The sequence below is a fragment of the Magallana gigas genome, chromosome 3 (genome assembly GCF_963853765.1).
Source record: "Magallana gigas chromosome 3, xbMagGiga1.1, whole genome shotgun sequence".
NCBI classification, from domain to species: Eukaryota; Metazoa; Mollusca; class Bivalvia; order Ostreida; family Ostreidae; genus Magallana; species Magallana gigas.
Genome location: NC_088855.1, coordinates 50268466 through 50286507, shown reverse-complemented (window position 1 = coordinate 50286507; position 18042 = coordinate 50268466). Strand labels below are relative to the sequence as shown.

Sequence of the window (18042 nt, the reverse complement as noted above, 5' to 3'; positions counted from 1 at the left end):
CAAATGGAACGTAAAATGACCCAAATGGACCCAAAGGGAAACCCAAATGGAGGGAAACCCAAATGGAAACAAATGGACCCAAAACGAAACCCAAATAGAAACAAATGGAACTTGAATGGCATAGGCCTAATTGAATATTTTACTTATAATTTCAATTATTTGACGAAGAATCAATAAATATGAATTCTAAAACGACAATTTTCTTGTGTTGTTAATGAATTTTTATTGATAAATGAATTTATATATAACTGTTTATAACTGTTCTGTTGATATATAATCATTTCAATATACCTTTTTAATTATAACAATATATTACAAATATTTATCTTTGAAGTACCATAATTGTCTTCTAAATATAAATGTATATAAGTTATAGTTAGATGACAAATTCCTGTAATGCATGTTAAATAATTTAGGTGTTGTAAATAAAGTGCCGTTCGGTTGTTTCTTCTATATAATAGTGCATTTATAAAATAGTAGCTCAAACCAATCATGTAGTGCATGCTTTGATATGATGTTTTTTGTTTCTAAATCGATTTTTTTTCCAGCTGAAATTTCCTTTAAGGTCAAATGAAATTCTAAGTAACCATTAATTATTTGAAAATGCATATTTTATTTTTAAACATAAAAATCATGGTGGTTTTTTTTTTTTTTTTTTTTTGCTTATTCTGCTCGGAAATTATCATTTTTACGATTAATTTTTCAATTTGTTCTTTTAGCTTTAGATATTTTTATTTCAAAACTATTTCAATTTGTTCTTTAGGCTTTAAATATTTTTATTTCAAAATTATGGCTCTTATTGGGATGGCCTCAACGTGGCAAGAGCTGGGCAACGTTATACTACTTATGACGGCTAACAATCCCATAAATAGATTCGAGAAAAACATTTTAATCATGTATTTAAATCATGAAACTAATTGATGAGGCTATGTTATCAAATTCTTTTTCCATTTGGGCAGATATTGTTGTTTAATTTTTTTCTTTGAAAATTTTCAATTAAAAAACTCATTACATGTATATTTAAAATAATGATTGAAATCATTAAATAAAATCTTCAATAATGCCATTCAATTTCATTTGTTTCCATTTTGGTTTCCATTTGTTTCCATTTGGGTTTCCATTTTGGCTCCATTTGGGTTCATTTGGGTCCATTTGGGTCATTTTACTCCCCAGTCCATTTGGGTAATTCGACGCACCGATTCTGTCAAACCGAAAATGGGAGAAGAGGCTGTGACTCAAGACGATGGCAACGAAAGTTGAATGTGAAAAATTGATGAAAACATGCTTGTCTAAAGATGAACAGACGGCGTACAATTCTCTTATCGTTTTAAAGAAACGTGCAAACAACAGACAAAACCATTTGTTGATGATACAATGCAGAATTGTCCCAGTCTTCTTTCAACTTTTGGAGTTGGTTGAAGTGAAGAATTTGACGGATCGTCGACGTACAACTGTTAATCTCTTGTTCAGTATTTTTGGCGATCTATGTAATCTGCAGGAATGTCGGGAAGAAGTATGTATCTATTGATTTTCTTAAATTAATTACTAACTACTGAACAAAAGATGACAATCTGCTTCACAATTATAGTCTGTTCCAAGTTATTGCTTCCATCACTTTTTGATGATTTTTAATAAAAATACACATACCTGTGAAAGAAATACAACTGAAATCGATAAAAGGTAATATATATCCCAGATATCTTCATTGAAAAATTATCATTTATCACTCATAAAAGTTCAGAGGAACGAAAACAAATTTCTTACGAAGATTTTATAATGGGAAATATTTACATCTTTTCTCAATTCCGAACTCACTCGAAATGCATCGCACAATTTTTCAACGTTATCATCCGGGCTTATTTATGGCTGATGCAATGCAAAGTCCCTGTAGACCTTTTATTTTGGGATATGTATTGAAACCAGAATCGGAAGAGGGGGTGTTTCAAAACAGATAATCTGGACATTTTTCATATTAGTGGATGAACGTAGATTGAGCACAAAGGTATTTATGATTATCAAAATATCAAGTGAAAAGTAGTGGAAGCAAAAACTCAGAACAGAGTTTAGCTGCAGGTATATAGCAGGTATATAGCTCCCGGTCTGATAAAAGATATGGATGGATGACCAGGGAGCTACAGTGCCATCCTTTACAGGTACATAATCTTCACACCACACACACCATTGCACATGCAGATACATAAACCTCACACTACACAAATCACTGCATAGGTGCAGAAACCTAACTTATATAACTTCATGAAGTCCATGTGTATATAAACCTCATACTACACACATCAATGCACATGTATGTAAACCTCACATCACACTCATACGTAAGGATAAACGGTCCAAAACTAGAGCACAATTTTTTCAATGGGTGGCATTGTAGCTCCAGATCCATCCAAATTTTTTCAGACCGAGAGCTACTGACCTACAGACCTGCAGCTACTTCAAAATCTGATACAGTTTCTCTTCTTTGGAGGAGCTGGTATTGTTTATAAACTATAAGTTTAACAAATGATATTATTATAATAAAATTGGTCCTTTGTTAGTATACTACATGTACTTAATATTACATGATTTCTCGATAAATATGAATTTTGGTTAAATCTGTAATTGGATATAAATTTATTTTTTTATTTCAGGTTTACAAGCATTTGTATGGATTGGAATCTCTTGGTATGAAAAACTACATATTACTTTAATCTAAAAATTAAGATTACCGGGTACACTAAAAACTAAACTCATGAAGTAGAAGTCAAGTACTGGTAATTTTTTTCATTTTGAATGAACCTAATTGATTAATACTACGTGAATATGAATATATCTTTTTTTCTTTTGATAGTCCTCTACTTTAGTGAATGCGACCATGAAGGCATTCAGAACAGAAGCTGCAGAACTTTAGCCAATCTTTCCAAACACCCTGGACTATGTGAAAATATTCACAAGACAGATTTTATGGAGACACTTGTCTCTAGGATGGAAGCCACTGAAAACAGTCACCACCAACACACATATTGTCGAGCAGTCAGGTACCGGGACATGAGCATTCATTAAATCATTTGTATATGTATGCAATATTTGGTGTATTCATCAATAAATTTCATTTTATTCATCATACAGTATACAATGTACATTATTGTATGTCCATATATTGGAATAAAAATTGTAAGAATGATTTTTATACCAGTAGTTGTAATTCAGAGTAACCACATCTGGCCTGTAAGCTGTAGCAAGCTTAACGGATAATTTGTCGTCCCATGTCTTATTGTTTGTTGAAACAGTTTATACCTTTGACCATTAACGGGATCCAGGAAGAAGGAAGAGTTAAAAAAAAAAAAGAAATAGGATTTTTAAAAAAAAATTTATACACCCCTCTCCTTTCCTGAGCTCAAAGTTAAAAGAAAGTTTAGAATTCACTTGATAACTTTTACTAAGATGATGGGTACATTTGTATATGTACATGTATATGGCCCATTATTATATACAGTTGAGCAGTTCGTGCTTTACAAGGAACGTTCTTTTACAGATTACTAGGAAAAACACAACACCAGAAAGACAGAGTATTGTCACACAATGCTTTGTATCATGTTGGTAAACTGATTGAATCTGAGGACTCGGCAGTCAGGAAGGAGGTGTATGAGGTGATTGAGGACTATGCCGTCCACAGGTACATAAACCCCACACAGCCCATACTCATATCACTGCACAGGTGCGTAAACCTCATACTACACACATTACTGCACGTGTATGTAAACCTCACATCACACTCATCACTGCACAGTACAGTAATGTAGTTAACAATTGGTTCACTATTTCTTTGTTCACAATCTTCTTAAAACATGCAATATATATATAGAGTATCACACTGTTGTTTTGATCTAGGCCCTGGTATTAGCCGTCAGATGGTATCGACCCGACCCCTTCAGGTTTGGGCCGATACCAACCACTCTGACTCGGGCTGATACCAGGAACGAGATCAAAACAACAGTGTGATGTCGTGTTCATCATATATCTAAAATCAAAGACTTTTATTTAAATGAAAATTCCAAATGAGTAATATTTATCATGAAGAAGCTACAGTATATTTTTTTTCGGATTTGCAATAACTCGTTTGTTTTAAAAATTTCTTTTTATATATGTTAAGAAGTGTAATAGTTGTCGGACTTTGTTGACAAACCATCGTCATTTGAAATACAGTAGAACTAGGAAGGAGTCTGTTGTCTGAGATGAAGCACTAGTATCTTCTAGAATTCAAAATTATCGAGAGAGAAACTTTCATTCTACGCAACTTCATAATGAGTCAATTTTTTTCACTGGGATTTCTTAATTTTTCTGTCAGATTCGATTCATAAAAATCCATTCAGTTTTAGCAAGTTGAGAATGTTCATAAGCGCATCCATTACTTTAACCAATTAATTTTTACAATCTAAACTCTGGTTGGTTTTTTACGATTTTGTCTCGTACCATCCTTCTCTCTATCCTCCATAATTTAAATGTTGATTGATATTAAATAAAGCGTGCTATTGTTCTATATACACAACCGTAGTGTAGGTTACCTCCCCTTACATAGATACGTATCACTCTTTGCGCTATTTTTGATCTTTATTTTTTTTTTTCAATTTTCAGCAATAATTAAAAATATTCAGATGTGTAAAGTGATGCTTTGTATTATTTATTTGTTATTCTATCGTTATTTCACAAACTACCACGGTAGTTTTAATCAAAGCAGAGATATTTGGGAATAACCAATTTTCAATTTGAGGGCAATACGCCCCCTTGACGATGGGCTGAGACAGAGAAATATCAGCCCCGAGGGTGATACAGCACTAGCTTCTGGTTGCTGTGTCACCTAGTCCAAAACATATGTATCAGGGCTGATACACTACTAGATATATGGTATTTGTACTACCGGTAGTTAAGTAGTATAGTATAAAAATTCATATCAGAAAAATATTATGATTTTACAATTAAAGCAAGAATATCATTAAAACAAAACACTAAAGCAATTGATATAACTTTTGGATCTTTTGATCTTTATAACTTGTTGAATTTTTCTTGATTGATTGATGTATTTCTTTTAGACCAACCTGTGAATTTGCCACCCAATTGATACGATCTGGAGCTTTTAAGGTTATTGTAGCAAAGCTTAGTGACAAGGAAGATAACTCCAGCTTCTCTCTCTTGTGCAAACTGAATCAAATACCCAATATAAGGCCAGAGTTTGGTTCCACCGGTGGATTACAAACATACATAGAAATGTTTAGTGAGGTGACGGATATACCCAAACAACTGGCTATCCTAAATATTGTGTGCTTGTGTTGTAAAGAATCTGTAAACAGAGTCAAAGTAAGAAATTTTGGGGGCTTGAAAATTCTCTGTGATACACTCAATAATGAAGAGTACCATAAAATACATGACCGAGTTATAAGTGCCCTACAGTGTTTTGTATTTGATGAAGCTGGCCTTGATGTTCTCCTTGAACATAACTTGGTTCCTATTCTTATGCATCACCTCAAAAGAGTAGCAGGGTTTAAATCTACGACAGTGAATTTGCTGGATTATTTTGGTACAGAGAAAAATGATTCTTCTCCATCTGCCTTTTCACCTGGCATTTTTGAAAGATTTTACCCACATTTACTTCATAAACAGGAATCTGATGAAAGTAAACAAGACTCAAATGCAAATAAAAATGTGTTCAGCATTGACAGTCCAACCTACGAACCAAAATCAGATTGGAATATGGAAGAATATAGATCAGGGGCTAAGTGTAAGGAGATGTTTAAGAACGGAGACACCAGGGCTTCCTCGGTTACCTCTATGAGTCCAATGAGTACAGTCTCGTTTAACTCACCAAGTCTCTCTTCCGCATCAGACTTCAGTCCCCCATCAAGTCCTGGTGAAATGGCTTCCTCTGCAGTGAACAGTGATCCCAGCTACCCTGTTGTGTTCAGCATGTCTTACAAAACAGATGCCAGCAGCCTAGAGGGCTACTCTCCAGGAAAAGGTGAATGTGGAAACTCTACCATTGAAGCAGAGGTTTACTCTGAGTCAGAGGATGAAGACAAAACAGGTACAACAGTATCAACACCAAAAATCAAGAAAGAAGTGAAGATAGCAGAAAACAAATCAAAATTGAGTGCAAAAGTCCCTAGAATCAACCTTTTCAAACACAAGAGGGCCGCTGTAGAGATGTCAGATGAAGATGAAGAAATGATGGAAACTTCTAACAAGAAGAGGAAATTAATTGCTTTGGAAGAGCCTGTTCAGACCACTGCTGCTTCAGCAAAAAAGAAAAGACATGGAGCCTGCATTACAGAGCAGCACATTTTAATCATTTTGTCAAGAATTTCCCAGATGTATGATCCCAGTAAACATTTGATGACATCAGACACAATCTGTTGTTGCCTGGACTATTTGGCATTGGTGGACAAACCAGAGAAAAGAATGGCAAGGACTCTCTGCCGAATCATCTTAAATCCCCTGTGTTTGAAAAGCCTGCTAGATATTCACATGCCCTTATTGATATACCACAAACTATTGAAGAATGTAGCAATATCTTATGGGGTAAAAATTCTGAAGTCATTTCTTAGGTCAAAGCATGAAAGCCTTAAAAACATAGACAGGCGTGACCCGAGGGGTCGATCAAACAGTTTGGACTCCACTTCTTCACAGTTCTCCTTTCTAGACATTGAGGATTCATGGTTAAATGATTGTCCAGCTACGGATAAAACCCCCGAACCTCAGAAAAATCATGATGCAAAGATGGTCAATACCAGTACACGTCCAAAGGAGAAGACTTGTTCTGAGGACTATGAGGACCTGTCTTTTCCTTTCCGAGCGGGACTTATTCTGCTCCAGGACGTCTCCACGCAAGTGGACAGTCCCTACGGACGTGGAGAGGTGGCACACTGCTTTCACAAGATGGACCCTGATGTAAAGAATATAACTATCTTCTCACTTCTCTTCGCCCTTTGGTAAGTAAAGTATCTCTGTTTTTAGATTGTATTTGCCACTGAAACTAGCACATTCAAGGAAAGATTCTCTTAAGGTCAAGATCTAGTAAATGAAAGGTGCCTACAGGTTTATGAAATTTAAGATATAAATTCTTTTAATGATGCTTCATATTAACAATAGCTTTGTTTGATAAGGTGTACCGGGGCTTAAATGTTTGCTAAACACAATGAAAAATCATGTTTTGAAATGTCATTCAGTCAATGAAATATGAAGGAAATAAGTAACAAATTTCGGAGTTTTGTCTATTTTTTACTATAATGAAATATATCTAGAATGCCTAGTTTCTCCAAAAACAGAATTAAACAAGCTTTTTTGTCCCCTCTTTAAAATGATGTCAAAATGAATATAGGTAATGGAATTACTTTTCCAGTGATTTAAATTAGAATGTCAAGAAATTGATACATTTTGTATCTTATTCCTTTAAAGCTTTAAAGTATGGGAAAAGAATTATTAAAATCAATTATGATGTCATAATGGTTCAGCACCAAAAGACACTCTGGAATCATTTACTAGATCTTGACCTAAAGATAATTATATATTTTGGTTTACTGCTAGGCTACATAGTTGAAAATCTTTTCATTTTGTCCAATATTTAGATTATATACCAAAGGTACTTTAATATACCATGTGCTGATTTAATTAATAGCATGCTTACTATTTGTAGGAAAGCTACACATAAAATAAAAGAATAAAAAGAAATAAGTTGTACTATTTTATACCAGTATATGCTTTTGTTCTATCTTTTAGGAATACAGGGATGACCAAACACTACTTCATAAAGCAGAACTTTATGGAAACCATTATGGAGCACTTGACCAGTGATGATAACAGACATTCCAGGAAAGCTTTCATTGAAGCTCTCTGTTTCGTGGGACACATTGTGTTCACATCTGATGAAGAACCAGAAAAGAGTAGTGACAGACCTGATCTACAGCCGGTCGAAAACATATCTACCTCAGATGCAGATTGCAAATTTGACAACATTGAATGCAAAAATATTTCTTTTCGTGTTCAAGACACAATTATCATGGGAAATCAGGAGGTGTTGGTGGAAAGTTCGGACTTATTCAAGGCCATGTTAGAGGGTCACTATTCAGAATCTAAGACACAAGAGATCTACCTGTCCAATACCACACCTTTTGCTGTGAGATTCATTCTTCATTATCTACATGGTTGTGATCAGTCTTGTGATGTTTTAGGATCGGTCTCCAAGGGAGATAAATCTGATGAAGCCCTGTGTAACCTGCTTGATGCAGCTGTTTTAAGTCACAGATACATGCTCAGCAGTGTGGTGGAGTTCTTGCTTTGTAGGCTGATTGATGTGCTCTCTCCAGAAAATGCCTGCCATGTTTTCCACTTTGCTTTGACGTATGATTTTCCAGAACTCATTGTTAGATGTGTTAAATTAATGTTTTCGTCACCTAGTGTTGCTCGAAAAGTGAGTGGATTTCAGAACTTTTTGACTGGACCAGATGCTGAGAATTTCATGAATGTATTATTTGATCTTTTACTAGAAAGAACCTATTGATTTACTTCTGTCTCAGCGTCTTGATACATATAATACAATATCTATTTCAGAATGAAATTTAACAACAGTTCAGGAATGTAATTGTTAATGAATTTGAATATTCTTTATCTGTTATTTGCTTGTACTGTCATGATCTTAAATTACATGTACATATATTGTTTATGAAATGGAACAAAATTAAATAAATTTTTCAATTCACATGACAATATCTTTAATATTTGTAATTTATATGGTCTACGCTTTATATACGCGTTCAAAACTAATACCAGAGTTATCCCGCATTATTCGTAAAATATCAACACCAACCTAGCGACAAGTCATGAATTTTTTTCAAGGTGGGGTGTTATATCGAAGTTAAGTTTGGGGGGATGGGTGTACCGGAGCATATTTTGGTAATTTTACTACGTAAATTTAAGAAATTAAATCCGGACCCCCCCCCCCCCCCCGACCCCTTCATCTAGATCCGCGCATGACTTTGTAATAAAATGAATTCATCGTTAAAGAATTTTCATATTTTACAATATTTGGCAAAAAAAAAGTTTTAAAATTTTTCGGAAATGGGAAAATTATAAAAGTTCCATCAGTATTGAGCAATGGCTTACAGATTCTTGGTTAACGCCCTAACCCATTGTACGCTGTTAGGTACTTGTAAATTTTCATGGAAGAAAAATAGGTAAAGTTATACTTGATTTTACTTGTCTATTTCGGTAGGAAGTACCGCCACAATATGGAAGTGTCCCATCGCGTTTTATTAATGATTTCTAGTAAACAAAGATTACCACTGATTGAAGTATTATAACTTCTGACAGGATACTAGCATAATATCACAGAAACCTGAAGTTATATATTTTTCTCATAACAAAATAATACACCTTCTACCTAATATTATCAGGTAGAGGGTATATATTAATTTTATTATGAGAAAAATATATAACTTCAGGTTTCTGTGCATAATTTGACAAAACAGAATTATTCAATGCGGTAATAGTTAACCGATTACGTTGACGTTACATCCTGGAGATATTCAGGGTTGTACGTGTTTGCACAGCAATCGATTTTATTTTACAGCCAGCTCCTTATGGAAAAATAATCTTGGAGTGTCGCGGCGAATCACAATCAATATATAATTTTACATAGAACAGAACATCCATTTATATATTTCTAAATTAGAGCCCGGAACAGACAAGAAACAATTAAAAAAAATAAAGAAAAGATTTGCCAATGGATAGCTAGCACAACAATTTAAATGATATTGCTCATTCTACCAATGATCTTGTACTGTTTCAGTTAAAAGAAAAACCTTGTATAAAAAGTGTATGACAACTCTAAAACGTTATCTGTTATAAATGTGCATGTATTTAATTGGAAACAGTTCCTTTTGTTATTTTACTATCCCACTTTGACCCGCTGATTCATTGGCCACGCGTACAAGGTCGGCCGTTAGCTCCGCCTCCATCAGCTGATGCCAGTATTCTGCCGGGAAATTTCCCATTCCCTTCCCATTGAAATGTGAAAGGGGTCGCGTCGTAGTAGTGCATGCTGGAATGTGCTTATGTAATCTAGTTTATATTTAGAATTTATTTTTTATATTTGGACAAGATTACTACCAGTTATTTTGCCTCCACTCATGTGTTAAATTATCTTTTCTCAATAATTATTCATTTTTGACACGTAATAAAAAATATCAATTTTAACTGGATACACAATGTATAAAGCTAATCGCCTGGCACAAAGCGAGTCCTTGAATTCTTGAACCTAACATGTTCTTTTCTTCCTTGTGTACACACTTATAAATATATCAACGACCTCTCATCAACTGTGAGTGAACTCGACACCTGGGGAATGCGGCAAGCTCGGGGAGGGGGTCCTTCAAGACACGTCGTGTATGTTGTGCACTGCTTTATGATATTCTTGTCAATGTCTTGCCTTGCAGTACTTACCAAGTTAACCAAAGTTTCACCTCTTAATCATTGTCAACAGAATACTCCTAGCTGCTAGTCTTACGACAAATTAACATTTTATATATTGATTTTTGGGGGATGGTATAAAGGTTACAAATCACCATATATTCAGATCGATACAATTTTTTGACCCATTAATATGATACTAATCGCCTTATGATTCAACTTTTATTATTATGGCATTTTCAATAATCTCGTACCCGCTTATGATAATTCTTAATGCAAAAACGCACAAATAAATGTAATTTTGAAGCGTACTCCAATACAAAGGGTAGGATGTTTTTGGAAAGCATTTCCAATGTCCAATTGCGGAAAATTCAACTCATTATATAATATTATTCTCTACAAATCAATTCTTAGTACTATGCACTGCAAGTCTTTAATTAGAGCAAGTCGCGCATGATGCACTCTTTTCCTTCCAATCTGCAAATGTTCCCATTGTCGTTCATCTCATTCTTAACAATCTGATTTTAAATTACCCATTGAAATAAGAGGTTTATGCCAAGTGTCACGTGAACTTTCTCGCACGTTTTTTTATATATCTCCGCTACAAGACTTGCTCACTTATGGTATTCACACAACAACCTCGAATTAAAACATAATATCTTTTAAGGAATATTTTTTATTCTTTTCTCAATTTTTTCCAATGCATTTTTCACTATTTTTTTTTTTTTATTGTCTTTTTTCAGTTTTCTAATTCATAACAGTAACAACTCTTAAGAACAGTTTGCATGTACAGAATATCAACAATATATACATAGATCTGAACAGGAGACGAAATAAATATACAAATCAGTGAAAAACAAGAAATAAATATGAGGGATGATTGGTGAAGAAATTCAATGTAATTGCCTCTTCATTTCAACAAAATGTCTTGTAATACATGTACTAATGAACGCCTATAAAACAGATAAAAGGACGAATTCAATGTAATCACTTGTTCGTTTTAGCAAATTGTCTCATAATAATTGCCTTAAAACGGATGAAAGACTGTTTTGGTATTTGAACACTATTCTTAGAGATCTTTTCCTAGCCTATCAATTTCATCAACAACGAAATCCATGTCACTTTTCACAGTGTCCAAATTTGAGATGATCATCCTGAAGAAATTAACAAAGTCACCATCAGGCTGGTAACCGACCATCATTGAGCCTGCCTTCATCATTCCCTCCTTGACCTTTGGCCCCACCTTGGAGATTTCATTCCACCACTCTGGAGTTCTCTCTAGACCACGTAGTCTCTTGGGGATATAGTAGAAACACACGTTGGTGCACTGAGGCTGCAAAATACAAGAAACATCCATTTAATTTTTCTTCTTACATTATTACAGATTTTTTTTTTTAAGTTTCAACAAAATTAAAAATCTTGGAAAGAAGAAACATTTCCTTACCTCCAGCATAAGCTCGAATCCCTCCCTCTCCTGGACGAGCTGGGCCAGGTATTTGGCACATTCAAACTGATTGTCAATGTCTCTCTCAAAGCCTTCATCGCCCTTGTTCTTCCACATGATCCAAAGCTTCAGGACGTCATTCTTGCGGCCACACTGAATGGACTTGTCGCCGGTATCGTAAGAGACATCGTAAAACTTGTCCTGTTGGAACAGGTACGAGGCATTGGCAGAATGGCACTGCTCCAGCAAACCCTGGAAAAATTAAGAAACCTCCCACTATAATTCATGTTTAATGATTTTTTATAAAAAAAATTTCCAGTTTCCTTTTTTTTAAGTGTTTCCTTCTTAAAACATAACTGTACCTTGTGTTTGGTAAAGACGAGCGAGCACTGCTGGGGAACACCCATGAGTTTATGGGGGTTCCAAGTCATGGAGTCGGCCCTTTCCACTCCCTTCAAAAGGGGACTGTAGGTCTTGGACAGGAGGGCGCCACCACCCCAGGCACCATCAACATGCATCCACAGATTGTATTTCTGGCAAATATCAGCAATTTCATCGATGGGATCAAATGCTCCAAAAACAGTTGTTCCAGCAGTGGCATTGACAAAGTATGGGGTCTTGCCCTCAGCTTTGGCCTCCAAGATTTTCTTTTCCAAGTCTTCTGGAATCATTTTTCCATTAGCATCAGTCTTGACATTGATGAGGTTGTCAAGGCCCATTCCCATAAAAGCCACACCTTTGCCTATAGAATAGTGGCACTGGAAAAAAAATTGCAAAACTGTTCAAGAATTGCTCAGTGCATAGATATGTTAATTTGAAAAATACTTTATAATAGACAATTTCATTGGCTTTCAACAAAATATTAGAGATGAATTTTTACCTTTTCAGAGGTGAAGGCACATATGTCGGGAATGCCTTTGATCCCCTTCTTTTTGACTTCTGGGTATTTAAAATATCTGGCAATGTTGAGTGCATACATGTTGGAAATAGAACCGCCAGGGCAGAACATGGCATCTCCATCCTCAAATCCGATTTTGCCAAGCATTTTGTCGATGACTACTCTCTCCATCAGGGAGAACACAGGGGACACTTCGTAGGTGTACAGGCTGGCATTCATGGTCTCTGTCAACCAACATCCTCCCAAACTGTACTCATCAAGTCCTCCATACAACTGGTTAAAAAATCGGGGATGGGCTGCAAAAAGCAGAAAACATCAATGAAAGCATATTTAAAACATGTCCAGATCTATCATCTTTATTGCATTTCACTTTACATTTTAATTTTTTTAATTTTTTTCCCTCTTTAATGCTATACTTACCAACTTTCACACTGTACTTGATGATGTCTTGGCACAGGCTAAGTATTTTTTCATCAGATGTCTTGCTTCCAAGATCAAAGTCAATTTTCTGCTTTAGTTCTTCAGGATAGGAGAATTCCACTACTTTTTCATTGCGGTCACGAGCCTTCATAAACCCATCTTTTATCATCATTTCGTAGAGTTTGTCCAAGAATTCATGTTTTGCTTTTTCTTGTTTGGGGGCCTTTTTCTCATGCTTTTTGTGGTTCTCACTATGACTTTCTTTAGTCTTAATTGTCACATTACACATACTGTTCTCTTTGTTGGATTTCCTGACGGGCTTGTCAGAGAGCATTGTAATTCTCTGCTTCTCTGTGGGCTCCACTTCGAAGTCATTTTTGTCGTGGATTCTTTTGTGGGCACAACTGTGCACTTTAAGTGATTCTGAAGAAAATAAATATATTTTCAAAACACGCCTATTTCTTTTTTTCATCCTACCTCTAGCTGTATGTGACCGTTCGTCGAATATCAAGAACAATACAAAATCAAACAAGAGTTACTTCCCTTATATACATTAGCGAACAGCTTATTTGGTATTATCGAGTTTATGCCGGCTCTGCAGGTTTTAACCGGCTGATTTGACATTAGGTGATCAGAAAGATCGCAATTAAAGTTTTTTGAAGGCAAGCACAGTGATTATTAATTTGGGAAAGAGGAGAGTCTATATGTTAACGTGTGTGTTTTCGTCTCTGTCATTTGCCGATTATCGGGAGAAACCCCCCACCGGAGAAGTTTACAAAATTTTCCACGTCTACATTGCAATTTTACATTAATCGAAAAAAAACCCCGAGAAACCCCGAATCTCGCTTACACATAAATCTATCATACTGTACAGTGATATCAATTAATTCAGTTACAATGCATGCAGAGTTAGGTTCAGCCAGCGCGTTTAGTGTGAATAATAATTACGAAATGTGGATTCCCCCCCCCCCCCCAACCCTAAAAATAAAATCCAAACAAAAAACAAATATTAAACTCCACGTGTTTGACCTGCGCGTGACGTTTAGGGTCAGATAGAACCAGCTGATCGTACACCGTAAAATATATCCAACTACGTATGCTTATTAAATACTATATTTATCATGTTTGAATAATACATAACGATGCGTACGAATATTTAACACATGTACTGTAGGTATAGTTATTATAATTTATATAACTGAAATCTTTCATGACAAACGTTAACTTAAGGCCTGTTACAAAATGATGTCTTAATTGCAATGATTAATACGTTCATTTTGACATGGCTTAATCTTATCAATAATTTACAAACGTTTCATGCTACATATTGCAGAATATTATATTTTCTAAATCATCAATTTAAAAAGCCTTGAAATTTAAGCAATGTAACATTTTAAACAACAATAGTCAATTAATTGAGAGTGCATGGTTTGTCGATAAATAATATTAATTTAAAAAGTTGAGTAAAAATGCAGACTCACCTGTCATACAACTGGCCATCTCTCTTCTCAAAATGTTCTTCTTCAACTTTGTAATGCAATCGTTTGACTACATGCATGTTGAAAGTGTAGCATCTCTTTATAAAGAACGTGCATGGAATAACCTTTTTGACCTTTGAACCCCTCACATAGGAATTTTTACATATCATTCGGATAATTTTTCTCCGTTTCACAGAAAAATACCGGTAACACAAGATTAATTTATAAAAATGAATCATAAAATCAGTCTAAAATATTATTATTTGCTTCTGATCAAGATTTCAACAAATAATATGCATAATTGGAATTATACCACATCGTTGAATTAAATCCGTATTTATCCGCACAGGTAATTTCAAATGCATGTGCATTCGGCCATAATTGACCATCGGGAATATTACCGGGAAGCTTTCATTGTGTGTATGTATGTAAAACCGGCCGTTAAACCCTAAGATAATTAAGTTTGACCAGTGGATTTACCCAAAAATGAAAATAAAAAACCAAATAAGAGAGATTTCATTTTTCGAATAATTTTATCACTAAAAACTGGATTTCTTTCCGATCAAAGCTTTTTGCTGTTTTATACTCTTTGAGTATATTCTAATGAAATTAAGTTGAAATTAAATTGATTGTATGAAATTATATTGCTGTAAATTATAATTAATTCAATCAGAGAGGTTGATTATGGGCGTATGTACATGTTTAAGATTTCTATAACTAGACTTTTAAAATGGACTCATTAATTTAATTGTGACTTTCATTAATTAATTATAATGATCCCCAAATATCATATATATTTGTATACTCTAGAGATCAGTTATTTACCTTAAATTTAACAGCGCTAATTAGCAGAAATAACCGTCGTAGGTGTGCATTGCAATGATGTTCTGAAAATAATGTCACCCAGAATAACGCCGACGGAGCTTCATATTTATCAACTTTCTTGTGCATGGATCAATTTCATTTCATAATATCAGCTATTCTTTCGCTTAATTAAAAAAAAAAATCAGTATTTTTTCATCTTTCGGCATTCAAACTTTTATATTTTAAATCTTTTTATTTCGAAATTTACTCTGACACAATCATACATGCAAATACCAGGTTTCGTTAATTCATTGATCCAAATAAATAAAATAAGAATTCAACGTCAACGAATACACAATCAGATCAACTAGTATTTTTCAAACATCGCAGCTATTTTTTTTTCCGAAGTTTGATAACACATTTAAGTATATTATACCTGTAAAAAGATTACATCTTGAAGTTTTATTAATACCTATGATATCTCATATTCGCTAGCGAAAGCGTCGACTCGATATATTGTCTTCTCAAAATGAGATTCAAAAGAATAAGATCGTTCACTAGCGAATCGAAGATGCTGAGAAACATGTAACTTAATTAATTTGAATAACGTTATATTATAAACGCGTTTTGTAGTTTATTCACACTTCCGTCTCATAATTAAGTACGTGTCTTTACCGAACTTTGCAAAGTTCACAGCTTACAAAATTATGTGTTCTCTAGCAGTATACGTGTAAGGATCTTTACCTCTAATATAGTACAATGTTTGGCATGTAAACATGTCTACAGCACGTGAAGGTAGTTCAGGAACGGCGTTGTGCCTACATACTATAAAATATATTGCGGCATGCATGCAGTACCCCCCCCCCCCCCCTCCACCTGCAGGGAACCGCTTTTGACTGGTGGAATACCTTTATCCACCTGTACCGTAAATCACGTGACTTAAGAATGAAATGCCTTTGACCAATCAAACGAGAGAGAATTTTTGCTATTTTAAGATTTTCCCACGGTAAAGATCGATCTGTCAGGCCGTGTATACTAGATATAAAGAGATATACTTTTTATCTTTAGAACAAAACTATTATTATCTATCTTAATAGATATATATACATTTTGTGGTTAGAGTTGTGTTGGAATTATTTTTTATTTGATTTTGAGTCAAATAAAATGGGATTGTTTGAGCTACATATATATGTTTTGTCCATTTGTCCATTAAATTCCTCCACGTGACATTTGTGTGCATGTGTCCGAAATAAGCGGTTCAAGGATTTGTGACCTCATTCAATTCAGCCCTCTCTTTCTCTCGTGATTGATAACCGAGTACGAAAATAAATATTGTAAATGTTAATTTAAATGTATGTAACTTGAAAAAAGGATAACCCTTATTTTGAAAAAAAAAAATGTAAAATGATCTTTATTATTTTTTGTGCATATCTCCCTCCCACATTAAATACCATATATAAGTTGTGTCGCATACTAGAATATAGGCGACTGCGCCCGCAAAAATATGCATATATCATGAAACAGCTAAAGGATAATAACTATATTTTAAAATAAATATTACAAAAACAAGCATCGGTTTAAAGTTCATGCAAATAACTATAAGCAAGTTTGTAAACAGGATACAGAACTATCCCCGCGGTGTACACCTCTGAAACTTTTCCATGAAAGTTTCTTACGCTGTTATATACAACATTATAAATCGTCTTGTTTTCTTAATCCGATTAACGTAAGTCTGGAACATTACAGCACTCAGGTACTGAATCGGTCTGTTGTGCTGGGGACTTTTTCAATGTTAAGAAGTTACACAAACATGTTGTGAAAGGGAGGGATTACTCTCTCTCTCTCTCCTCTCTCTCTCTCTCTCTCTCTCTCTCTCTCTCTCTCTCTCTCTGAGCAATCTACACGACCATATCAAGAGTTTGGTGATTTGCAGAAAAATAATGACCGAAATAACTCATAAATCATCAAACTCTTTCGATCGTTCTACCTACTACATGTACATGTAGAATATGATACGACATAATGAAACATTGACCAGTACTGTGTGTTACCAACTGGTGTGTTTCTTTATGCATGGTGTATTCTTTGATAATTTATGATGTATCTATGTTCTGCTTTTTGCGGCATATTTTATAACAAAATCTTGATACATAGTGTTTATACTCAGTGCTTGTTACATCTTGCAAAAAAAAAAACAACAACAAAAAACAAACAAACAAAAACAAAAGGCGGTAGATAAGAGCTTTAAACATAGAACAAATTTTATACCAATCAAGGGACGGGCAGACATTTTTTAATAGTATGATAGCAATTAACACCACTAAGATACGGGCAACATGGTTTAAGTTTGTATACAACCATATTTGCGCGTAAAGAGAAAAAAACATCGTTTATAAAATAATGTATTTTTTCTTTAAGTATTAACATAATAAAATCGATTGTAATTCATGCAGAAACTCAGTATGATCTGTCCTCTTTATGTGTTTATTTTATAATTCTAGAACGTACGGCACCTCATAATAGTTTTTTTCACATGATAAAAATTA

The 18042-nt window shown here is 34.4% G+C and overlaps 2 protein-coding genes across 3 annotated transcripts; one reads left to right on the top strand and one right to left on the bottom strand.

The window, feature by feature from the left end:
- Positions 1-1171: 1171 nt before the first annotated feature.
- On the top strand, positions 1172-8739 carry LOC105321582 (armadillo repeat-containing protein 5). 2 transcript variants are annotated; one of them, XM_011419924.4, is made up of 6 exons: positions 1172-1513; positions 2646-2679; positions 2846-3032; positions 3530-3670; positions 5085-6977; positions 7765-8739. In XM_011419924.4, the coding sequence occupies exons 1-6, from the start codon at positions 1244-1246 to the stop codon at positions 8543-8545; spliced, it is 3306 nt and encodes a 1101-aa protein (XP_011418226.3). In that variant the 5' UTR covers positions 1172-1243; the 3' UTR covers positions 8546-8739. The 2 variants fall into 2 exon arrangements, with proteins under 2 accessions (XP_011418226.3, XP_065936246.1); XM_066080174.1 differs by having other exon boundaries at positions 3530-3712.
- Positions 8740-11112: 2373 nt separating this feature from the next.
- On the bottom strand, positions 11113-14843 carry LOC105321584 (cysteine sulfinic acid decarboxylase). Its single transcript, XM_011419925.3, has 6 exons — positions 14696-14843; positions 13215-13637; positions 12777-13090; positions 12259-12654; positions 11897-12148; positions 11113-11785 (listed from the first exon to the last, which is right to left on the bottom strand). Exons 1-6 carry the CDS (start codon positions 14712-14714, stop codon positions 11522-11524), a joined length of 1668 nt encoding a protein of 555 aa, XP_011418227.3. The 5' UTR covers positions 14715-14843; the 3' UTR covers positions 11113-11521.
- Between the last annotated feature and the right edge of the window lie 3199 nt (positions 14844-18042).